Below are 26,033 nucleotides of genomic sequence, written 5' to 3' on the forward strand. Positions count from 1 at the left end.
AGGGATTGTTGTAACCAACCCCCAACCAAACCAAACCAAACCTAAACAGGATAAGCAGTGATGGATGATGGATGGTTTACTGAGAAGATATCTCTCACTAAACCATTAGCATACACTCATGACCACAAAAACACACCTCTTTGGCGAGTCGGCGGGCTTCATAGTAGGGCCTCGCTTTCTCAATGCAGGCACCAAGCTGGGAACCCTGAGCATTGAGCCTCCTGGCAGATTCAGTCAGGATCCTTCTGTAGCTGGACCTGGCATCCTGGAGGGAGCACACACATGGCAACAGTCAGCAGGTCTACCAAGACCCCTAACAGTCAGTCATTCCACAAACAACATCCTCACATCCAGCTGCAGCTCCAGCTTGTTAATTTCATCACTGGCCTGGTTGAGCTGCTCCAGCTCCTCCTGGAAACACAGATCAGTTAACAGCAGTGGGAACAGAAAGGCTCTTACGCATACAAACATAATGCCACAGTGTCTATTTGGCAAAAGTTGAGTTTTTAATCATTTTGTAACATTCCTGTATTCTTGGGTCCAGTTCCTCCTCGTGTCTGTCGGCACCGTCCTCCCCTCCGGTTCTAATCTGGTTCTCCGGTTTATCCTCACATGGTTCTTTCACCTCCTCCGCGGTGTATTCGCCCGCTGCTCTTCGCTTCAACGTAACGGTGCTCCCCTCTCCGCCTATTGCCTCTTCCCCCGGCGTCTCCTCCCGCAGACCGCTAGGGATTTCACGCGAATCCCCTGGTTCCATTGGGCCTGTGAATCGGCTGCCGGTTATATGGCGTTATCCTCCCGGAATAATATGCTGGCAATTGGCAAACTGAATCCTCACTGTGTTCAAATGTGACGCCAATGCTAGCCTAGCCACAACGTAGCCGGCTGCTTTCCTCGTGTTATGCCGCACATGACACTTTCCTCGCTCTACTTCTTCTCTTTCATTACATAGTTTTTATTCATATAGACTACACAAACAAATATACATATACAGTATATATATACAGTATATATATATATATATATATATATATATATATATATATATATATATATATATATATATATATATACGTATATATATATATATATATATACATATATATATATATACATATATATATATATACATATACATACATATATATATATATATACATACATATATATACATATATATATATACATACACATATATATATGTATATATACATATATATATATATACACATACACACACACACAAACAGAGCTTTCTTATACATTTTTCTAAAAATAAAATGCATTGAAACACATTCAAATGCCTTTCCAACAAAACCAAAAGCTATGCAATACAACAAGTTGACTCCTTTAATATCCGTTTAAATATCAGTGACTCTTTTTGACATAGCGCTGTACTTACCTCACAGAGGTGCACTGCTGAGACCATCGGCTGTACTAAGCAGGATGAGGCTACTATTGAAGCCTCCACAAGATGGACGATGGTGATGATGGACGAAAGAAATACTTGCACAGGTGGTTCAGGGGTGAAACTCATTAATTTGTTCACAAGTTCGCCAGGGAACTGGGGGAGGTGTTCATCACTATTCACATCCCACCGATATCAGCACAAAACGTATTGCACCCAGTGATTTAGAAGCACATAGACTTTTATACAGGTCTCATTCTTTTCAATAACAATAACTGTGAAATCAAGGTTTTATTATGAACAAACAAAACAGAACATAGATGCTATGGCAACAGCACACATAGGAAGGTCAACTGCACTTACCAACCTGTAAGGTTGATTTGAATGGAAATATGCGTTTTTCTATGGGTCAAAGACAATACAGGGTACCTTTAAACAAGATGGGCAGAATATAATAACCCACATCCACATTAAAACATTGCTTTAAGCACAATATAACACAGTATGTCATTTGCAATTTATTTAATATGCAATAAGGATAGAAGATTGAGGTTAACATTTGCTTTTTAATCACCATTCAATCCACAATACATGCACGTCAACCTTTTATGGAACATACAAAATAATTATATAATTTCCACTTTCCGACAGCAATTAACAACTGTGGGAACAAGACAATCCTGACATCACAGGAGCGTCTGTCATCAGGTGGGATGCCCCGGCGCCTTGTCTCTCCCCCTCCAGTTACGTGTTGGACTTCTGCCGTTTCCAGAACCTCTTGACCTCACTGTGACCTTGTGGGTTCACCACCATCACCCTGTGTGCCACGTCCTGCCACACCAGACAGCCCATACCCTGCACCACAACAAGTTCATCAACTCACCAGAGATGCTCAGGCAGAACGCTCATGTAACAGGAACTACTGCTACTGTCACTGCATATTGAAATCAGACTTTTTTCTTTTATTCATTTCAGTCCACATGTCATGAATGTATCTGCTTTCATTTGAGAGCTTTGCAACTTTGGAAAAACACTTCATAAATGTAGTTTATTATCATGATTATTATTAACATTATTATCTGAGAATAGACATGCTTGAGCTTTGGGACTGCTTGTCTTTTTTGCCCTGTCAGCTATATTTTAGCAATGTCTGGTGAGTACAATGTTATGACTGTTAAAAGTCAGTCAGTTAGGATGTTCCTTCATTGGAACCGAGGCATCTAACCCAAATCACAAAAATATGAACACAAATAATCATATTACTTTTATACCATGTATATAATATTTTAGTGCTGTAAATTTGCAAAAACGTGTGATTGCTTTTGTGGACCATAGAAACCATGAATTTTGCAATGCCAGCATTATCAGGTAAACAGCTTAACATACAGAGATATAAAACATATAAATTGGTTATGAAATCCATATTATATTGATTATATATTATATATTCATGGAAATAGGAAACAATTCCAACCTGAGCTCTGTCTCGCAGCACCTCAAAATCAGCCTGGGAGAGGAACTGATTATAGAGCACTCCTGAAAGAGAGACACACAACTCAGTGGTCAGGACATTCAGAGGAACCAATCAAAGAGCTCGAACTCCAGCAGAAACACATTCACTCCTCCACTCACTTCAAAGAGGAAGTCAACTCAAGTGTCTCCAGCCTGGAAATGAAAATGATGCCTCTAAAAGGTGAAAATAAAGTATCAACATGTTCTTGTGTAGAGACCAAGTAGTGGATTATTTTATATAACCAGAGATACAGCCGCAGGCCTTTTCTCTCTTTACTGGACACTAAATTAAATATATCCACACACACACACACACACACACACACACACACACACACACACACACACACACACACACACACACATATATATTTATATTATATCTATATTATAGTTTTTTTTTAATCTAGATTAATCTCACTGTAATATTGGAATTAATCTAGATTAAAATGGCTCATTTGAATTCTGCCAAAGGCATTCATAATGTGTGTGTGCTACCTAAATAATGACTAACTAACTAATTCCGCATTGCACAAGGTGCAAAAAACCTTAGTCTTGTCGAGGTTTCCATTGGGAAGCTTCTTAAAAATACATTTTCCCTGAAGCAAACCCCGCAGCTTCATAGCTGCATCCATGTCGCATGTCACGTTTGATGTGGTAATTTCACAGTAGGCATACAGAGGTTCGAAGTCTGACTCGTTCTCGCCCCCTACAGTGCAATTCGGCCAGGTTTACATCCACGCTAAAATGAAAGTGAAAGTCATCATAGCTATTCAATTAGTTTTGAATGAGGGCCGGTTGATGGAAATTATCCAAAATGAGGGGCCGGAAAATGATGAGCATCACATTAATAGCTACAGATACTGTAAAACACTACAGCGACATATGAGTGGATATATTGTCTTATTTTATCAAGTAAAATATAAGTTAAGGGTTTACTCAAATTTCAACACCTTAATAGTTCATAAAAATTCAGGTAGAAATAAGTTAACTCAGAGTTCCACAGCTTATCAAAAAACAAACTTTATTTAATTAACATTGGCTGCCTAAGGGCGCGATCCGTAGCATGGCTCGGCATGATTTCCCCCCCACAAGGGGTCCTTCGCCGCTTTGCACTCACACTGCTCCAGCCCAAACGGGCTTTGGCCCGATTGCCGGTTGTACATATGTCATCGCGTCCTACACACCGGCCCAACCGTTGGACGTCTGAAGCGTTTGGAGAGGCTCGGACGAGGTCGGGAACACATATGTTTGGTGTGTACAGCTGCGTCGGAAGCTTTCGGAGCCGCGCGGACATTGTCTGATCAGACTGAGCATGCGAAGTCTGAGGAGGTGGGCTGTTGGACGTCTGAGCCATTGGATACTCTGATTGGCGGTGTGCTAGCGAATCAGAGTATCCAATGGCGGTGTGTGGGCGGGGCGGAAGTGACGATGGTAAACTCCGTATTACTCGTTCCCTACTGAGACGAAGTCTTCGTAAAATAATGAGCCCGAGAGCACACAACGCGAGTGTCACCCTAGCCAGAGTCATCTTTCCAGAAATGCCAAGTATTTAGTCCACAAAGGTCTTCTCGAGTCGAACGAATACTGAACCAAGACTGTGTGTGCATTGTTTTTATCTGCACTCCGTTCCGTCATTTCCTGTTTTCCTGTTTTGGAGTACTGGCACGAGACTAGCGCCACCCGCTGTTAAGGAGGCTTATTGCATCTCGCGCAAGCGCAGAACGTACACGCTGCTGTGGTGTCGGAAGCACGTCGAAGCGGTGTGTACAACGCAACTTTTCTGCCGAACGGGTCAGACGAGAGGCAACAGAGTGGGCGGAGAATGGTCGGATAAGGCAGTTGGACGTCTGGGCGGTGTGTAGGGGCCTTGATGTTGTTTTGAAGGTGCGCCGTCTCTGCACTTTAACACTCGACCTGTATCAGCGCATGTGCGCACGAGCGGATCTGTGCGAGCAGGCAGCGCGAGCGCAGCCGATTTTGGACGGAGACACACAGCCGCATTTTTATTATAAAAGTACCAGTTCCGGTCCCGCTCAAACCACGAGTCTGAAGAGTGCAACAGCTTATCAAAATACTGTGTCAACTTTCCAAGTTTTCAAAGTAGAAAGCGACATTGTGGTGGTTCAACAAGGCGGACGGTCATCAGAACAACATCCAGCACGTAAAGTACACGAAGAAGAACGTAGCGGGGTCGCAGCGGTGAGGATTGCTGTGGCGCGCGTCTTGCGGAGCAAGTCTACACTGTGCTGCGCGGAGATGAGAGAGGGCATCTCATATCGGTCACTATACCATTTTTTCCACTAAAAGGGCCAGTAAATATTCCTTCGCGGGCCAGATCCGAGCCCTGGTTTTGACCCAGCTCCCAACCCAACTTTGAGAATAGATTAACGGCAATATTTTCTTTATCGCCCGATATTGCCCGAGATATATATATATATATACAGTGCATCCGGAAAGTATTCACAGCGTTTCACTTTTTCCACATTTTATTACGTTACAGCCTTATTCCAAATTGTATTAAATTAATCTCTGTCCTCAAAATTCTACACATAATGCCCCATTATGACCACGTGAAAAAAGTTTTCTTGAGAGTTTTGAAAATGTATTCAAATTAAAAAACAAAGAAATCATATTTACATAAGTATTCACAGCCTTTGCTTAATACTTTGTAGAACCACCTTTGGCAGCCTCTACAGCCTCGCAGTTTTGCCCATTCTTCTTTGCAGTACCTCTCAAGCTCTATCAGGTTGGATGGGAGACGTCTGTGCACAGCCATTTTCAGATCTCTCCAGAGATGTTCAATCGGATTCAAGTCTGGGCTCTGGCTGGGCCACTCCAGGACATTCACAGAGTGGTCCTGAAGCCACTCCTTTGAGATCTCGGCTGTGTGCTTGGGGTCGTTGTCCTGCTGAAAAATGAACCGTCGCCCTAGTCTGAGGTCAAGAGCACTCTGGATCAGGTTTTCATCCAGGATGTCTCTGTACATTGCTGCATTCATCTTTCCCTCTATCCTTACTAGTCTGCCAGTTCCTGCTGCTGAAAAACATCCCCATAGCATAATGCTACCACCACCATGCTTGACTGTAGGGATGGTATTGGCCTCGTGATGAGCAGTGCCTGGTGTCCTCCAAACATGACGCCTGGCATTCACACCAAAGAGTTCAATCTTTGTCTCATCAGACCAGATGTTTTGTTTCTCATGGTCTGAGAGTCCTTCAGGTGCCTTTTGGCAAATTCCAGACGGGCTGCCTTGTGCCTTTTACTACGGAGTGGCTTTCGCCTGGCCACTCTGCCATACAGGCCTGATTGGTGGATTGCTGCAGAGATGGTTGTCCTTCTGCAAGGTTCTCCTCTCTCCACGGAGGAACGCTGGAGCTCTGACAGAGTGACCATCGGGTTCTTGGTCACTTCCCTGACCAACGCCCTTCTCCCCCGATTGCTCAATTTAGACGGCCGGCCAGCTCTAGGAAGAGTCCTGGTGGTTCCAAACTTCTTCCATTTACGAATGATGGATGAATGTCCCAATAAGCACAGTGGCCGTGCTCATTGGGACATTCAAAGCAGCAGATATTTTTCTGTATCCTTCCCCAGATTTGTACCTCGAGACAATTTTGTCTCTGAGGTCTACAGACAATTCCTTTGACTTCATGCTTGGTGTTTGCGCTCTGACATGCAGTCAACTGTGGGACCTTATATAGACAGGTGTGTGCCTTTCCAAATCATGTCCAATCAACTGGATTTACCACAGGTGGACTCCATTTAAGCTGCAGAAACATCTCAAGGATGATCAGTGGAAACAGGATGCACCTGAGCTCAATTTTGAGCTTCATGGTAAAGGCTGTGAATACTTACGTAAATGTGATTTCTTTGTTTTTTAATTTTAATAAATTTTCAAAACTCTCAAGAAAACTTTTTTCACGTGGTCATAATGGGGCATTATGTGTAGAATTTTGAGGACAGAGATTAATTTAATACAATTTGGAATAAGGCTGTAACGTAATAAAATGTGGAAAAAGTGAAACGCTGTGAATACTTTCCGGATGCACTGTATACTGTATATATACACTGAGAGAGAGAGAGAGAGAGAGAGAGAATATTCACCCTCTGTGAACTGCAGCCGGTCTCTCTCTAGCTCCCACAGTCTGATCTGGTCTGTGATGGTTGGAGGCAGCACAGGGCTCTGAAGCATAGAGATAGAAAAAGATCCATAGAGATGCACAGATGATCCACTTCATTTACCACTGATGTTAGAATTAAGTGTGAGAGGAACGGACAGGTCTAATGTACCTGTTTGACCATGACGGGGTGAGCTCTGGTCCTCAGGAAGTGGATAATCTGAAGGTAAAAAAAGATGTTTCTAAGGAAAGTCTGATCTTTGTGCACTGAATGAATGAATGTACGATACCAAAATTGTGACTTTGATACGATATCCTGCCTAAATATATTTATTCTGATAACGGCAAAAATATAAAACGACAGGAAATATAATATTATAATATAATAATGGAATAATAGATGACAGAGTATTGAACATGAAACTATTTCTTGCAGTATTGCAATACTTTTACTTAACGGTATACTGCACAACACTATACCGGGCTACTCTTCCCTGTGACATATGGTACAATCAAACTGTAGTACATTGTGACAGTAGTTGCCTACCTGTTGTGCTGTGATGCCGTTGGCGATGGCCTGTTGTACGGACTCCCTCGTAACCTGAGCCACTACCACATTGGGGAAGCGATACAGCATTTCACTGAAGAGAGCCACCAGAGCAATCTGAAGTTCAGAGTCTGGGAGGAACACACCAACAAATCAGTACAGTTGCAGAGAGTCCTTTCAAACACTGCCATGTAAAGGTTTTTTTTTTTTTTTTTTACACACACAAACATATCAAATTCATTGACGAACATTGAACTACACAAAATCGGGAGGGTGTTTTGCCTCATTTTGTCGCAGTGATTTTTTAAAAATCCTGATATTGGTGTTTTTTTTGTGACCGTTTTTGGTACTGCATGTCCTAATAGCCTACTATTAAATATCACAGCAGGGCAATTAAATTGTGTTTTTTACCATTTACCAAAAAATTACATGTGACTAAATGCTACCGATAAATTTAGCCTCACAAAAACATTAAAATGTACCACAGTTATAGTTACAGAGGCAATAAGTCCCGAATGCGAGTTGAAAATATGTTAGCATAATATTGAAGGTTGCACATTTTGTCACACTTTAAGTATATACATTACACAACCAAATCAAATAATCTTAATTTGAGCATAAATATTTTACATTACAGTACAAAAGTCTCCAAAGTTTGATATTGAATAACAGTTTGTCTCTATGCTCACTATGAGACAAAATGTGAGTCGTGTGTATGATCAGAAATGGTGGATAGGAAGTATCAGAGATGTTTCAGAGCAAGATGAAGATGTACTGGTTCAGTTCATGCACCCACATGGCCCTGCCAACAGTTTCTACTGGCCAAGAAGAGAAGACATGTGCAATGTCCCACTGCAGCATAGAATTGCAAGGATTGACGTTCCCGCAACAGAAACTGGGCGCATGTATGCCATAAAAAAAGTGACTGCCAAAAGTGACTGCCAAATTAATAAATGTGACTGAATGTTTGATCCCTCATAGTGAGCATAGAGACAAACTGTTATTCAATATCAAACTTTGGAGACTTTTGTACTGTAATGTAAAATCTTTATGCTCAAATTAAGATTATTATTTGATTTGGTTGTGTTATGTATATACTTAAAGGATGACAAAATGTGCAACCTTCAATATTATGCTATCATATGTTTGTTCATGGTTTAAGACATTAAAATCTGCTTTCAGCATGTTCAACTCACATTCAAGGACTTTTTGCCTCTGTTACTGTTTTCGTAAGGCTAAATTTATCAGTAGCATTTAGTCACATGTAAGTCTTTGGTAAATGGTAAAAAACACAATTGAATTGCCCTGCTGTGATGTTTACTAGTAGGCTATTAGGACATGCAGTACCAAAAACGGCCACAAAACCCCACCAATATAAGGATTTAAAAAAATCACTGCGTCGAATGAGGCAAAACACCCTCCCGATTGTTTAATATGATTTTAACAAGAGTTTGATCTTTCAAAAAAGGTAAGTTTGGACCTGATACTTGTTGTCAGTTTTTTGGAATATGACTCTGAAGTTGGGCAAAGATGTGTTAACTTCCATTTTTGAGCCTTAAAGCGATGGTTCAGAGTAAAATGCACCCTAGGTCATTTCCACCATGACATCCAGCCAAATACCCCCTCAGAAGCATTTTTAGCGATAGTCAACATTGGTGAAGATAGGGCTATCAGCCGAATGGCTTAGTACTAGCGCGAACGCTACATTATGTATATCTCGTAATTTACCCCACTAATAATGCATGGAATGTTACCAAACTTCTGCAGTAGTACACATAGGGTCTGTACACAATAGAGGAATTTGAAAGTTTGTAAGTACACCAGGATTTTATTTAAAAGAACATTTGCCTGATAGCTTCTTTCCTCTGCTGCTAGCGCTACCGCTGCATCGATGCTACTTCCAAGCGGTTTTCCGTGACGCGAGTTTCACGCGAGAGTTTGAAAAAGTTTCGCTGAATTTTTATACATTTTTGTATTATCAGGTCAACACATTTTTATAAATGCTTGTATTATCAGGTCAGCGAAACCTTTTCATACTCTTGCGTGAAACTCGCATGACGGCAAGAGCTGGGTTAACACGGAAGTGCCGTTGGCGCAGCGCTAGCGTTAGCAGCAGAGGATAGAAGCTATCAGGCAAGTGTTCTTTTAAATAAACTCCTGGGGCCTCATTTATAAAGCTGTGCGTATGATCCTTAATAAAAGTGTACGTACGCCCAAAAGCCAATGTTTGCATGTGCCAAAAAAAATCAGATTTATAAAACTGTGCGCACGCAAGCTGTATGCAATGTTTCCTTTATAAATCACAGGATCACCTATAAGTGTGCGTACCTGAATCCTGCCCTGTACACGCCCACTTTTTACCATATTAACGTAACTTCTCAGAAACGGAGAAAGAGACACTTGTTGGGGAGGTGGAGGCCCGGAAAATAATTTAATTTAGTGGCCACAGCAGCGGGATCACAAATAAAAAGAAGCAGTGCGAGTGGCAACACATTGCTGCTGCAGTCAACGGCGTCAGTGGGACGAAGCGGACGGTGATCTGAAGGTAAATTACATCTTTCTGCTCCTTTACCAACGTGTATTTAATGTATTTGAGGAAGTTTGACTTTGATGTGACTTTGACGGGGATTGTGTCAGAAAAGGAGGGAGACACAGACGTGACTGAGACCAGAGGTATAAGGATAAACAGATTTTAAACTTTTATTGTATATAAAACAAAACGTTAAATAGTTTCTGTCCTTCCAGAGTCTGCAGCGTGTGGCGTAGAGGAGGGTGACGGTGAGGAGGCTGGCGGTGACGGGCCCTGGTGTACTTACAAACTTTCAAATGCCTCGTTTTGTGAGTACAGACCCTATGTGTACTACTGCAGAAGGTTGGTAACATTCCATGCATTAGTGGGGTAATTTACGAGATATACATAATGTACCATTCACGCTAGTACTAAGCCAGTCGGCTGATAGCCCTATCTTGACCAATGTTGACCATCGCTATAAATGCTTCTGAGGGGGTATTTGGCTGAATGTCATGGTGGAAATGACCTAGGGTGCATTTTATTCCGGACCATCACTTTAATATCTTTGAAACTAATTATCTAAGAGAGACCATATTTTGTAGAATGTTTAAGTTAACACCAGAAATAGAGGCAGAAGTGATAGAAGTCTTTTATCTGCAAAAATGGGAGCTCAACAATTCTTCAATTTGCTACTTCATTTCGACAAGCCAAATTTTGGGAGAAGTTTAAGTACCTACCATACTAGGTTATACCTGACCTACACCCCTGACATGCCATGTCTGGAGGCTATTAGTAACAGATATACACTGTAGAAAATTTGAAGGCGTCCTGTCCAGGGTGTACCCTGCCTTCGCCCAATGATAGCTGGGATCGGCACCAGCCCCCCCACGACACTGAATACAGGATAAGCGGTAGACAATGGATGGATGGATGGATGGAAAATTTGAAGGCCACAGGTGAGATAGTTTTCCAGATATTGCTGTTTAAAAATGGCTTTTCAGAGTATGATGCCAAAAAAACGTCTAAACTACCCTTCATTCGATGATGTTTCATTTTGTTTCATTCTGTTGACAGTAGAGACCTAATATTTGGGATTTTTCCTATTAACAAGCATGTCTTCCTACTAGATTTTTTTCAAGAAATTCTGTGATGGTCAGGTGGGAAGATTTTCAGAAATTTGATGAAATGACACGGAATGATACCTAACACCAAGTGAGTTCAACTTCAGGGAGATCAATGTGTTCATTTAGGAAGTAGAAGTGATGGTGAATCAGTTTCAGTGACAACAGGAGCAATGCAGGCGACAGCAGGACAAGCACCAACTTCCTGACTGGTTCTTCTCTAGTTCTGGTTCTGCAAGTGTCCTCGTCACGACTTGCAGCCCGGGTTTACAGATTTACAGGTAGTCCAGCTCCTCCAGGATCCACATTCATACATGAGTTGACAAGAAGGTTTGCTGTGTCTCCCAGCACAGTCTCATAAGCCTGGAGGAGGACCAGGACAGCGGCTGTTAGACCAGGAGAGCTGGACATTTATCTCATACTAATATTCCTTTCTCTTGTATTGATCAAATGTCCTGCTATTTGATTGTGGTTAACTTGTTATTTTGATAAGAAGACCTTTTGGTCTTTCCCCCTTCCTGGACCGTCTCTGAAACATCCTTATCTCACATTGATTGATCAAGGCCTGATGAATGGCCCCTGTTGTGACATTGTTTGGAGAAACCCAGTTGCCCGAGAGCAGCCACAACTTTGTCTTCTCAGGAAGTCTCTTCCTCTTGGAAGAGACGTGTATTGCATCAATGCAAATCCACTCATCACACCTTCCTCCTTGTTCTCTGTAAATTCTGTTTAAAACGCTCTGGCTAGCTAGCCCCACTCTTGTTACAAAGGATTTTATGGCAACGATGTGACTTTTCCACTTTTCACCATTTGACCAATCGCAAACATGGATCAATCCACGGGCAGCGGAGCGCCGTATTTCACGTACGAAGAGCGAACCATAATCTTACAGAAATACGAATAATATATATATATATATATATATATATATATATATATACACACATACATACATATACAGTGTTTCCCCTAGAATTTTTTTCAGGCCCGGTGGTACCCACCGAAAAAACCCTAAACAGACGAGACGCGTGGGATGGTGTATTGGTGCAGTTGGATTAAGTCAGGTGGCACAGCAAGCAGTCTGCAATTCTGCAATTATTATATTTGCATTCAACATTTTTGTTCAACCAGAGTGTATTCAAGGTTTTCAAGGATTAAAGGAGAGAGTGACTTATTAAGGTGCCGGTTGATGGAAATGATCCAAAATTAGGGGCCGGAAAAATATGGCTGGAAAATGAGGAGCATCACATTAATAGCTACAGATACTTTTATACGTTATAAAACATTATAACGACATATGAGTGCATATATTGTCTTATTTTATCAAGTAAAATATAAGTTATAGGTTTACTCAACAGCCTAATAGTTCATAGAAATTCAGGTAGAAATAGGTTAACTCAGAGTTCCACAGCTTATCAAAAAACAATCCTTATTTTATTAGGCTGCCTATGGCTTGATGTTGTTTTTAAGGAGCGCCGTCTCTGCATATATTTCTCGACAACACTCGACCTGCATCAGCGAATGTGCGCACGAGCGGATCTGTGCGAGCAGGCAGTGCGAGGAAAGCGGATTTTGGACGGAGACACAGCGGCATTTTTCTTATAAATGCACCGGTCCGGTACCGGTCCGGTTCCGCTCACACCACGAGTCTGAAGAGTGCAACAGCTTATCAAAATACAGTGTCAACTTTCCGTGTTTTCAAAGTAGAAAGCGGCATCGTGGTGGTTTAACGAGGCAGAGCAGCATCAGAACAACATCAAGCGCATAAAGTACGCGAAGAAGAACGTAGCGGGAGCGCGCGGCGAGGATTGTTGCGGCCGCGCGTCTTGCGGAGCAAGTCTACTGTGCTGCGCGGAGGCGCTCCTAATGTAAATGATTATTGATTTATGAATGAATTGATAGGTGGCTTATTTTTGGCGTATTGATTTTTTTTTTGGCCTGGCAGCAGGTCTCCTTGGCCTGGCGACCCGCCAGGCCTGTACAATGGTAGGGGAAACACTGCATACATACATACATATATATACACATACATACATACATACATACATATATATATACATATATACATATATACATATATACATATATATATACATATATATATATATATATATATATATATATATATATACATATATATATATATAATACAGGCAAAAAGCAACAGTTTCATCTGTAACATGCAGGAAAGACAGCTGGCAAAAACTCGCTGACTGTTTGAATTTTAAGTCGTATTAATAGTCATAATATGACTGCCCCATCATAAGGGCACTACTAGATCTGATTGATTAACTAAATGCGTTAACTGTGCTGATAGCTCAGAGGTAGAGTTACCGCTGCCTGTAGCGAGACTCCCTACAGCGTGCTCCGGAGCAGGTTATGTTCCTGTAGCCTAAGTTACCATGGCGATCTACCCCGGTAAGAAGTGAACCAGCGTCGTAGGACGGAAAACCCAGGGTTAACGCTTAAGTTACCCCGCTTAGCCCAAATCCTGCTTCGTAGTACAGGCCCCCTGATTCCATGTCTGTAAACACAGACATCAGACACAGCCAGCTGGTTGCCAATATCCAATATAAGAGTCTCTATGTAAAATGAGTTTATAGTTAACATGCAGCAGAGCGCTTCCAGAGTTCAGACATACTTGTGTAGGCGTAGATACGATAATTGGTTTCTACCACAATGTAGCCTGCTTCTCCAGTGCCAGGGGTGGAAGCCATGTTTGAGGAGGAGGCGGAGTTGGTGGTGACTCCTGCAGCCAGACTGATGGCTAGTCTGGTAGGGTAGTACCGCCTCGACTTCCTCTGAAAACAACAGACAGAAGAATTAAAGAAAATATTTGATCATTGTCATGGCTATATGGAGTATATCAAAAGAAATTCCACTATATCATGATTATTTTTTATATATTGACAAATAATATGTTGATTATTTCAAATTGTTTTGTGGTTTGGTTTATAAAATGTCAGAAAACTTCATTGTTGACGTCCTCAAATGTTTTGTTTCGTCTACAAAGTTTTTTCTGTTTGCGTTACATTTTCCGCTCCCAATGCCAAGCAACCAGTTGTGGTTGACCATAAAGAGCATAGAAGGATACGTTTTAAGCGGCGAGGAGGGCCCTATGATTTCCGCGATGCGAGAAACGCGGAAGGAATCACAGAATTTGACAATGAAAATTGAATCAAATATTACATAATTACAACTACTAGAATGTTTCTTTAGTATATTTCTCATATTTTCTGATATTTTCTTCTTGATTTATTGAATTTTGATTCATCAACCACATGATTAGACACCATTTGATGGAAAAAATTATCTTTAATTCCAAAACACGGAATTTCAGAAAAAATTTAATGAAAACTGATTTCATAGAGTGGGGGGGGGGGGGGGGGGGGGCGTGACATTTTTTTAATCCACCAAGGGGGGGCCCTCAGAAAAAGTAGCCCACAGTTCAATACGTACCTCGGTTCTTGGGTTGCGGTTTCGGTGCACATTTTGTGCGCGAGGAGAAAATAAAAATGGCTATTTATAAATTATTTCTTTATTTTGCTTATAAGCTCAGAACTTTGTTCTAACATTCAAACACATTCAAGTGAATTGTATAATAAAATAAAATATGTAAAAAATGTAAATATAACACTTTCAAATGCAAAAGTGCATCTTAGCCTTGATGACTGGTATAGGATAAAACAGGGTAAACAATTTCAAAAGTAAATGTACATATTTGAAATATGTACACATTTTTTTTGTAAAGTCGCTGTTTTAAATAAATATACCTGTAAACAAAGTCACAGTTTTAAATACAAATATCTATACTTCAGGAGCCTACATATGACTTCCATACGGGGGACGGGTTGGGAGTACTTCTCTTCATCTCAGACATATAGCGGACCATCACAGTGAGATAGCTCTCTGTTAGAGCTCTAACTATCCGGGTCAGTGCTCGGCTCTGTGCTTCAGCCAGTTCCACGTCGATGTCTTTCTGTTATTTTATAGACGTCTGGAATTACGTTAGTGCTCAAAGTGTAGCGTGGATCGAGCGTTTTCAATCTGTGACGGAAGACCGCAACTACGGAAAAGGGCTGCAAATCTTTAGCAATAAACGTCCCACTGCACTTGTTCTGTTCTTGTGTGTAACAGTAATACTTGTTACATAAAGAAATTGGAAGGAGATCCACGGTTTACCTAAAAAAACAGTGGAACTAACAGCCGCAGCAGTGCTAACATTAGAATCATAGCTAACATTAGCAGCGGTGCTAACATTATAATCTTAGCTAACATTAGCTGCAGGGTTAACATTAGCAGTGGAGCGAACAGTCGCAGCGGAGCTAACATTAGTATCACAGCTAACATTAGCAGTGGAGCAAACAGTTGTATCAGAGCCAACATTAGCAGTTGAGCGAACATTCCCCAAGAACAGGTGTACCCAGTGCTCGACAGTGCGAGCACCTCGTCGCAAATGCTACTAAAAATAGTCCAGTGCGAATTGTGAAATGCAATTAGTAGCACGTGTGCGACTACCGAATTTTACAGCTGTATTTTTGAAGACCCAGCCCTTAGAGCCAATCCTTATCCCGAAGTTACGGATCTGATTTGCCGACTTCCCTTACCGGCCTTGATCTAACATGCCAGAGGCTGTTCACCTTGGAGACCTGCTGCGGATATGAACTGGGACTATCAAAAGCTGGCTGAAAAGCCCTCGGACATCGGTCAAACACCGGCCCGCCCAGCCCCACGCGAGTCCACACAGGCGGACTCTCCGTCGAACGCGAAACGCTAAGACGCGCCGCACGCAAACCAGCCGGGAAACAGACTGCTGAACGCGGCCGAACTCGGGCCACTTGTGCCCACAAGGCTGTCTCAAAAGCCCATGCAGCTCACTCAAGCACCGGCGAGCCAAAGGACGCGCGAACCCAAAATTACGCACCGCGAAGCCGGACTTCTGCTCCGTCCGTAGACCCGTAAAACACTCGGACGCGTCGCGGGGATTCCCGCAGGTAAATAGACACAAGAACCCAGCCGAACTCTCGGCCCTGATGCCCCCAGACCATGGTGAAAAGCCCGCGGTCCTCACTAAAACACAGGCCCGCCCAGGTCCACAAGAGTCCACACAGGCGTCTCTCCGTCGAACGCGAAACGCCAAGACGCGCCGCACGCAAACCAGCCGGTAAACAGACAGCTGAACACGGCCGAACTATGGGCACTTGTGCCCACAAGGCTGTGTGAAAAGCCCGTGCAGCTCACTTAAGCACCGGCCGGTCCAGGTCCGCGCCACGCCAATATTACGCACAGCGAAGCCGGACTTCTGCTCCGTCCGTACACACGTAAAACACTCGGACGCGTTGCGGGGATTCCCGCAGGTAAATAGACACAAGAACCCAGCCGAACTGTCGGGACTATCACCCTCAGAGCTGGCTGAAAAGCCCGCGGACATCGGTCAAACACCGGCCCGCCCAGGTCCACAAGAGTCCACACAGGCGGACTCTCCGTCGAACACGAAACGCCAAGACGCGCCGCACGCAAACCAGCCGGGAAACAGACAGCTGAACACGGCCGAACTCGGGCCACTAGCTTGGAGGGGCCTTCGGTCGAGGAATTCGATCCAACTCCTGCAGTGGACCGCTGGCTGACCTCCAAACGGGCCAGACGACCAGATTACAAAAGCTGCAGGGACGATATCCTTTGTGTTTAAAGAGACTGAGCAGACTTTGATTGTGCATTACTACTGGGTTGTAACTAATTGGTTAATTTCAATCATTCTGTGAACGTTCTGTGTTATATGTTATACACAAGCCAAATAAGTTCAAGTCTGTTGTCAGTACTTGTTGTTACAATATTATTCTATGCACTTTTTGATTTTACTTGCTGTTTTGATACTGTCTCAGTTGCACTGTGCAGATTTGCACCAATAAATAACTACATGAGTTGTTACAGTATTATTCTCTCTGCACTTTTTAGAGAATATAACTAAAAAGCTATGAATTTAATTGTTTTGCTTATAAATGCCTTCTCGTTGACCTCATATCACTTTATTAAAGAAAAACACATTAGTTGGTAACTTTTCATTGTGCCCCTAAAATTACTTGTGTGCTACTAGATTTTTCAACTTAGTAGCACACGTTCTTCTTGGGAAAATGCTAAGCGTCAAGCCCTGGGTGTACCATTATTATGTTGCTACTACCCCATGAGGATCATCTGAAGGAAGTAGTACTGACAGTATTTTCCTCTTTCTCCATGTCTCTTCTCACCTTCCTCTGGAAGACAAGTCCAAACTCCCTCAGGTGCTGGAGGAAGGTGAGCAATGACTCGCCCATGCCCTCCACTGAGTAATCCTGAGGTGCACAGGAAACACACAATCAATAACTACAAAGAAACTCAGGCTAAGCAGGAATATCAGGCCGCTGACATGTCAGAGAATCAAACTGAAGCAAACTGCTGTGCACTCACTCTGCCGAGAGTCGAGAAACTGAGCTGGAATAAGAACGACAGGATCTCCACCAGGTCCATCCCTCTGTTCTGCAAGAGACAAATAAGGAAATACAAGTAAACATTATCAACAAAAAAACTCATACAGGGATTAGAATTATCCACAATCTAATGGTGTGTTCACATAAACCATAAAGAAACCTTTCTAACAAAGCATTTGCATCCAAAGTCAAGTCAAAGATGCAGTGAGGCGAATACACGCAATTCACGTCAGTCAAAGCGGTGAAATATTACAACTCAGTGAGAAATTCTTTGTGTCACTAAACCCTGTCAGTGTTGAGAACGTTCTCCTGTCTTCCCCATGTTGCTAAATCCTAAATGGAGGAACCAAATGTCACATTATTCCAGAGAACAGAGCAGAATATGTGGAGAAACCAGAGACTGTCTGTGGTCAACACAACAAGGTCTCTGCTGTATTTATGTCTAGATGACCTTATTTGGAGTGTTGATGGAGCAGCTACAATGTTAGCATAGCCTAGCACCCATCAAGCCAGACTCCATTCAGAAAACAAACATTTTAAAAAGTAGTTAGCTTGTCGTCTTGCAGACAGACCTAACAAAGCATGACACACTTAACTGATCACCATCATTATGGACACTAAATGTCGCTGTACACTCCCTGGAGTGAGTTAATAGTTAGTTTATTGGATTAAATCCAAAAATTAGAAAACGACCAGCATACTTTTCATTTCATCCACTCGGTAGCCAGGAGGGAGTGTACAGCACCCCCTCATTCAGACCCCAGCAAAAAGTTTGGAAAAGTAATTGCGGTCGATTATTTCTCCCCTTTCAACAGAAGAATATTGCAGGGAATTTTGGCACACTTTTTTTGGGCCGCTACCCACACGGTTAGCTGTGTTGCTCATTCCATGAATGCATGATCCTTACAAGTTGTTCCTTGTTGTAAAGGTGACTAATCAGGCTTTCCAACGATATGAAATACAATACCAATTGGTATAATTAAAAGGGAAGAATAATCGACCGAAATAACATTTCCAAACTTTTTTGAGGAGTTTATAAAGTGCACACAGGCATGGATGTATGACTGAAGAGTCATGGGCGTCTCCACTTCTTGGTCCTCATGTTGGACTGAGGACAGAAGGGACGTCTTTGACATCATGTCAACATCGTAAGCTCTTCACATGCTGGTGATAAGGTCAGTTCATTTTCTGAATGTTTCATTACTATAATTGTGGTTACACTGCATCTTTAATGGTATATGGATAATACCCAGTTGTCCATCTTATTTAAAGCTAATCAAATAAAAGAAGCAGATGATTGGCAGCTACCTGAGCAGTTTTGAGGTACTGCAGGGTGAAGTACCACAGCTGAGAGGCTGTGTCAAGCAAGAGGAACTGGAAACCAGCTGATGTGATGTAGGGCGCCTCTCCTGCTTCACTGACAAACAAGCAGAGCAGATGACAGGACAATATGGGGTACAGCTCTAGACCTGTGGTCTTCACATGCCTTTCAGTATCACAAACAACTAGAATTCAACATTCTGGTGTTTTGGGTGGAGTTAAGGTCATGTGAGGTGCTGGCACTCATCATCACTTATATGCCCTTTTCTAAGATGTCACAACTGTCGTAAGAAAAGAAGAAAAAAACCTGTTGTCAAGAGTCTCTACTGTCTCTCACACTCTCTCACACTCTCTCACACTCTCTCACACTCTCTCACACACACACACACACACACACACACACACACACACACACACACACACACACACACACACACACACACACACACACACACACACACACACACACACACACTTTGGGGGGATTGACAATTCATTGTGCTGGTGCTGTCATGTTGGACTTCAGCGCTGCATTTGACCTAATTGACCATAAGTTGTTGATTGAAAAACTCACGCATTATGGTTTTGGACCTATGGCAATCTCTTGGTTTGAAAATTATTTATCTTTCAGAACTCAACAGGTTTTCTTGAATGGTACTCTGTCCAACAGCATTAACATAGACTGTGGTGTGCCGCAAGGAAGTTGTTTGGGTCCGCTCTTATTTTCAATTTTTACGAATGATCTCCCGCTTGTTATTCAGGAATCCACTATGGTTTTATACGCTGACGATTCTACACTGTACTATTCTGCATCTACATGCTGTAAACTTAAGTCCGTTCTGTCACAAGATCTGAAAGCAGTGGTCAATTGGGTTACTGCAAATAGACTTGTTTTAAATCTATCAAAAACTGTCAGCATTGTCTTTGGATCTCGGCATAATGTAGCCAGTCAGCCTATGCTTGATCTGCAGATTTCTAGTCAGCCAGTCAAGCAGGTGAGCAAGTTAAAGCTTCTGGGACTTTCTATTTGTAACACTCTGTCCTGGACTGATCATGTTAGGCAGATAGTTGCCAAGATGAGTAGGAGCATTGCTACGGTCCGGAAATGTGCCACCTACTTACCAGCTACTTTACGGAGACAGGTTGTTCAAACATTAGTATTATGCCATCTCGACTATTGTTCTGTTATTTGGGCCTCTGCCTCTAAGACTGACTTAAGCAAACTACAAACTGTACAAAACCGGGCTGCTAGACTTGCTCTTGATAGATCTTACAGATCAAATGTAGATCTGATGCATTCTGATCTCAAGTGGCCTAAAGCTCTTGATAGGTTATCCATTAGGTCCTTGATATTTATTAAGAATGTAATTTGTAACACTCATGTTCCTAGAGCTCTATTTAATGAAATTGGTTTTTGCTCTGATGCTCATTCATACGGTACTAGATCTGCAACAGCAGGGCTAGTTGTGCTCCCACACTGTAGGAGTAATGCAATGAGGAGGACATCCTTCTATAGGTCCATTTCTTTGTGGAATATACTCCCTTCGCACATTCGTGTTATACCTGTGAAGAGGGAATTCAAGAGGCAAATTAAATCCTATTTTTATTTATGTTAAATATGAACTCGGGACTCTGACTTGGCTTGGCGCTCAATGAATTATGTTTTGATGAAGGTGTTTGCGCTCTGAGGCGCCCAGATGCCCTTTTTTTTTTTTTTTTTTTTATGTTTATGACAGACAAATACAAACAAATACTTGTTACCTTATTGCAGTTACATGGATAAGATACACATCTTGTATGCATTTATCAGTATCTATCTGCCCAGTCTTTTTTTTTTTTCTCTCTTACAAACAGCAACAAAAATAGCAAAAAAAATAAATGCAGTCCAGCAATAATGTACAGAACAGGCCAGACCTACAACACAAAACATATATCCACAAAACAAAACAAAACAAAACAAAACACCCTAGGAAGTCTACATATTATACCAATCCTGTACCTGCCTCTAATAAAATATGGAGAGATGGCGACATTCTTACATATCCAGCAATTGAGCTAGGAATGGGCCCCACACCTCGTTAAATAAATCTTCCCTCCCAGCCACTCTATAGGTGACCCGCTCGTAGCTGGCCATTGAGCTTAAAACCTGTATCCACTCCTTAAAAGTGGACTGAGTGGGAGATTTCCAGTGGCGTAAAGTTATCCTGCACCCTGTTGTCATAGCTAGACGACACCAAATTTTTTCAGATGCCCATTTTTTTGTTTGTTTGACTGTTGCTATGTATTTGTAATTTTGTCACTACTTTTACTGTATTTGAGTGATGACTAATTGTTTGTATGTTCAGATTTTAATTGGACCCCAGGAAGACTAGTCTGCCGCTTCTGCGACAACTAATGGGGATCCATAATAAACAATAAACAATAAACAATAAACAATAAACACACACACACACACACACACACACACACACACACACACACACACACACACACACACACACACACACACACACACACACACACACACACACACACACACACACACACACACACACACACACACACACACACACTTCATTTCACTTCTAATATAGAGGTTGGTTGATAGTATATGATAAAATATATTTGGTACTTGCTGTCTGTGTATCAATACAATATTGCCATGCAAAATATCACTATGAACCCCTAGCAGACATTAGTAGAAAATAAATCACAAGCCTTACCTTTTCATGAGGCCTGCTTGGACCAGCAGCTGGGCCAGGTCCTGACTGACAGCAGCACATGGAGAACCCACCATGAAATGCAGAATGACCTCCCAGCGCTCTATAGCGTAGCGGTCCAGACTCTCGATGTCCCGTGCGTGGCGGTCAGGTCCCAGGGTGCTGCCCTCGTCGGCCCATGATTGGCCCCTGTGTGTCCACACAGTGTGTTACAGTACACTGCTACAGCTACAGTACTGCCGGTTCAACTCAAGTGGCTCTCCTCGACTCCATAAGATCTGGTTTCTGATATAACACCTAGCTCAAGCATGTAACCAGTGAATAGCTGACCTTTCACTGTGGAGTGATGAGTTTGAGGAGGAAGATTACAGGTTGTGTTGACAGGGAGCAGACCTACCCACCGAGCAGAGCAATCCTCAAATTGTCTTTGAACACTGGATTTAAAATGTATCCTTGCAGACCGCCCTGCAGCTGCTGACTGTGCCAAAGGCGGAGTCCTTCCAACACCGAGACACATTCATCATGATCCCTGCAGGAGAATCAAGTGAACTGTGAGGAGACCAGTTTCCCTGGATCTTCAATTCAATATAATTATATTAAAAAAGTTATCTGAGGGCACTTTGCACATCGAGCAGGACAAGAACACACTCAGGATTTTAAAAAACTAACGTTAAAGTAGATCAGATATCAGGCCGATACTGACTCAAATAGCTGGATCGGGTCTTTGATTAAATTCTATGTTTGTAAACTATAATACATCATATAATGGAATTGTAATTCCTGTTTTGAAGTTTTATAGCAGGATATTTATGCATTGGATTGACTTTTGGAAAGAGGAGCAGGTAATTTCTCTTGAGATATAGAACAAACAAACATGTGGACAAGTTAATTCAATGCTGCAATGCTGGATAAAGCTACCTTTCTGAAATTGACAAAAGCATTTCAATATGAGGTCCAGCAGCTGGAGAGCCCTCCATCACAACATACTATATCTGAAATTGTACCGTTTACTATTTCATGACAATTAGGCAGATATTTGATCTGCTGAAGGAAATTGTGCCTTACAACTAAAAGCTCCAGAACAATGGCTGAGTGGAACCAGTGGTAAGGTTGTTTCCACAGTCAAGAACGCTTATGAGGTTCAGTTTTTTTATGGGATGCACTTTTTTCAAGCACACATAAAAGTTCAAATATATGTTCCTGAGTCGGAGCAGACATAGTTGTTGCTAACTTGGAGGCTAAGAATGAGTACCAGTCGATGAGCACACTACTGAACCTGATACTCAATACTGGTATTGGTGCATCTCTAAAACCAATCATACATCATAAATAAAACTGACTTACTTCTGACTGTCTATTTTCACCCACAATGCCAGTGCTGCCTGTGGTAGAGGCTGGTCCAGGAACAACATACGCATAACATAATTCTTGGCCAGTGAGGGGAGTTCCCTGTAGAAGACCAAAACAGAACAAGTCATATAACACCACTATGAGCATCAGTACAGGAGTGGATTCCAGAAAGCAGGTTTTGCTGAAAAACAGAGCTTGTTAATCCTGAGAAGAGTTTCCATTCCAGAAAGAGAGTGAACTTAACCTTAAGGTCAGTTAGCAAAGTAACTGTGTTTCCCACAGAATCAGATTCTATTTTTGGCGCTGGGGGGTGGCACACACACTTTCTGAAATCAATTATTAATTAACACCACTATATATTAGGGTTGTGAACGATAAACCGATGCGACCGGATATTCGGTTCAACAAGTGAGAGATACGGCTGCATCGGTAGCAGCCTCCTCAATGGATACGAATTATCAATGAATTCCTAGATGAATCTGTTATAGAGTCATGGATCGGGTATCGCGAGACTTTGAAGCAGTTGGGGGCATTACACCAGCGTCTCTAAAACAACTCGAGAGCTGAAGCTACCCGCGAAACGCCGTAGCTGCCTAGCTGGTATGAGTGACAAACAAGGGACAACACGGACAATGGAGGAGGTGGAGGTGGAGAGGCGGGTGCAGCACAGGTAGGCGGCTGCGACGCTGCCGTGTGACCGCAGGCACTCCACGACCGCACGTGAGAGACGGATGGCTTTGAATGTCAATCGCTTGTGTCTCAATTTGCACCACAAGAGGCGGCCGCAGCACAGGTAGCGTCCACGACACTGTCCTGTGACCGCCATCCAACGATTCAGCCAGCCTTTTTTTTGGTCCATGTCTAAAAATAAATACATGTGATTTTGTTGTTCTGGGTTTTTTTTGCCAGTGCCATACAGACACAATGCTTGAGCTTGCTTTGAGCAATATTAGTGGTTAAAATATGCCGTTGTGGATGCGTTAGGCTCATCGCCCCAATCTAATCAGTGTTAGCGCTATGGAGCTGTTAGCGTCTTTCTCGATACATGGGTGATCACTGAAAAAAAATGTCTGGATGGCTTATTTGATGTTTTTTCATGGCGAAAAAGACTATGGGGTCCATTTTCTCCGGTCTTACACTTTAACAAGTGTGTCTTTGTATTTGAATATTTTCAGGACATTCTGAGATGGTCAGGTGGGAAGATTTTCAGAAATTTGATGAAATGACACGGAATGACCCACCCCTTGCCTCACATTCAAATACCCATAGTATGAGGGAGGGGACAAGTCCCACTCACTTTTCAAAATCATTGCATGCAAGCATAAATAGATCCTCTGAATTAGTCATGGAATCAATTTCAATACTTTTAGCTTTTTAATATTTTCAAATATGTTATCTGACAGGAGCCAACCACTTTATAACAGGCACCCATATTTCTTTATCATGTTATAGCAGATAAAAGTATCAAACCACATTAAAATGCATCAGAATACAGGAAATGACATTTGCGCTGTTAAAGACATTCTGGGGAAGGACCCTTTGCCTTAATTTATTGTATTTTGTAAAGATTTAATTTATTGTCCTTTAGTTAAAAGGGATATTGTTTGGCAATATCTGAATTTGCACATTGATATTTTATATTTTGTCTATTTTACGTTCATAATCTGATTATCGAAACAGTAAATCAGAAGTTACTCAGCACTTGAGCAGTTTTTTCACTAAATACTTTTTTACTCTTACTCAAGTAATTATTTGGATGACTGAATCCACCCAGGATGTGTCATCATACCTGTAGACAGCCAGACATGTTGCTGGATGGTTGTAGAGTCTGTCCAGAACCTCCGGACTCAGCTCCCTCAGGTATTCATGCAGATTCTTACACTGCAGCTGGACACGAAGCTTCATTATCTACCCAAATAAAGAGGAATAGCATTAAATGCACAGTCACTGAAACCCCTCTGTTTACTTACGTCGTCCACACCCGTTTAGAAATCTTGCAATGTATTGTGGCTTTGGTCGCCCCTAATAGCAGAATAACCGGTTAAAGTGATCTAATGACGTTTAATAAATAATATCGTTGTTATTAGATCACTATGTCTCCTGGATCCACCCTTTAATACTGAACATGCATTTAGCGTGGCGTGTGCTTGTAGCTTATTCCGTTCACAACATAGCAACGTCACAGGGAACACATGTCTTGAAATAAACTAACTAAGCTAACTAGCATGTGGATGAAGAACGATTTTTTTTTTACCGTGAAGACGGATATAAAAGGTCGACCAACTCTTTACAGCACATCTACTTTATAGTACAGAGATCTTGCTGACAATCTGCAGTTCCTCTTCACTGTATGGCCGTATGTTTCCGGGTCACGTGAACCTAAAACGAGCGTTGTTATTGGTCACGTTCTTCTTCAGCTTTTCTCTATGACAATCATTGAGCAACCGGATGCAGTACCGCCACCTGCCGACATGGGTTTGGATTTATGAAGAGTTTAATCTGGAGCTGAATGATCCAGATTTGGAAATCACATTTTTGCTGTCCAGGATGAGGTACTCTGTGTTACTTTTGTGCTGGTTTTTCAAAGCAACATTGAATTGGACCACGCTAATCCATATTTCAATATTTCTAGATTACCACATCCAAATAACAGGTGCTGTGAATTGGACTATACATATACCAGTGTACCCTGGGGCCCGTTCCAGAAAGCAGGTTTTCCTGAAACTCTGAGTTTGTTAACCCTGAGAAGAGGAATACTCTGAGTTTTCCGTTGCAGAAATAAGGGGAATTCGACTTGATGTAGCCGCCTGCAGCGCGCTACCTAACGTGATGTATTGTGGGTTGAAGCGATGCATGATGGCTAGAATTTGTGTCCGACTGAAGGTACGTGTCCACAGGCAGCGGTGTTTCCCCGCGTCCCATTCATTGTCTATGTGAAAAGCCGTGCAATGCATTTTGGTA

At 42.1% G+C, this 26,033-nt stretch overlaps 2 protein-coding genes across 2 annotated transcripts in view; both read right to left on the reverse strand.

Moving 5' to 3' along the window:
- Window positions 1–969, reverse strand: part of sh3bp5lb (SH3-binding domain protein 5-like, b) — a gene marked incomplete at its 3' end in the record, with an annotated part of 91,868 nt that extends 90,899 nt beyond the window's left edge. Inside the window, exons 1-2 of the mRNA XM_084031615.1 lie at window positions 349–969; window positions 137–265 (exon numbers count right to left, since the gene is read on the reverse strand). Coding sequence (XP_083887741.1) covers window positions 137–265; window positions 349–471 — 252 coding nt within the window. The 5' untranslated portion in view covers window positions 472–969. The remainder of the gene's footprint in view (window positions 1–136; window positions 266–348) is intronic.
- A 711-nt stretch (window positions 970–1,680) lies between these two features.
- On the reverse strand, window positions 1,681–25,438 carry gtf2h4 (general transcription factor IIH, polypeptide 4). The gene is made up of 14 exons (XM_084031596.1): window positions 25,327–25,438; window positions 24,862–24,980; window positions 23,067–23,171; window positions 22,120–22,251; window positions 21,726–21,911; window positions 18,991–19,099; window positions 17,663–17,731; window positions 17,464–17,547; window positions 13,860–14,019; window positions 7,586–7,716; window positions 7,211–7,258; window positions 7,025–7,103; window positions 2,883–2,944; window positions 1,681–2,263 (listed from the first exon to the last, which is right to left on the reverse strand). Exons 2-14 carry the CDS (start codon window positions 24,975–24,977, stop codon window positions 2,153–2,155), a joined length of 1,392 nt encoding a protein of 463 aa, XP_083887722.1. The 5' UTR covers window positions 24,978–24,980; window positions 25,327–25,438; the 3' UTR covers window positions 1,681–2,152.
- Window positions 25,439–26,033: the final 595 nt, after the last annotated feature.

This window comes from Eutrigla gurnardus (assembly GCF_963514095.1).
Source record: "Eutrigla gurnardus genome assembly, chromosome: 17".
Lineage (NCBI taxonomy): Eukaryota > Metazoa > Chordata > Actinopteri > Perciformes > Triglidae > Eutrigla > Eutrigla gurnardus.

Bases quoted from the DNA above. Each gene is read 5' to 3' on its own strand.
- gtf2h4 (XM_084031596.1), bottom strand. From the start codon at position 24,977: ATGAAGCTTCGTGTCCAGCTGCAGTGTAAGAATCTGCATGAATACCTG. The intron at 23,172-24,861 runs GTATGATGACAC...GGTCTTCTACAG, and splicing joins ACATGTCTGGCTGTCTACAG to GGAACTCCCCTCACTGGCCA. The intron at 19,100-21,725 runs GTAAGGCTTGTG...CTTGTTTGTCAG, and splicing joins CAAGCAGGCCTCATGAAAAG to TGAAGCAGGAGAGGCGCCCT.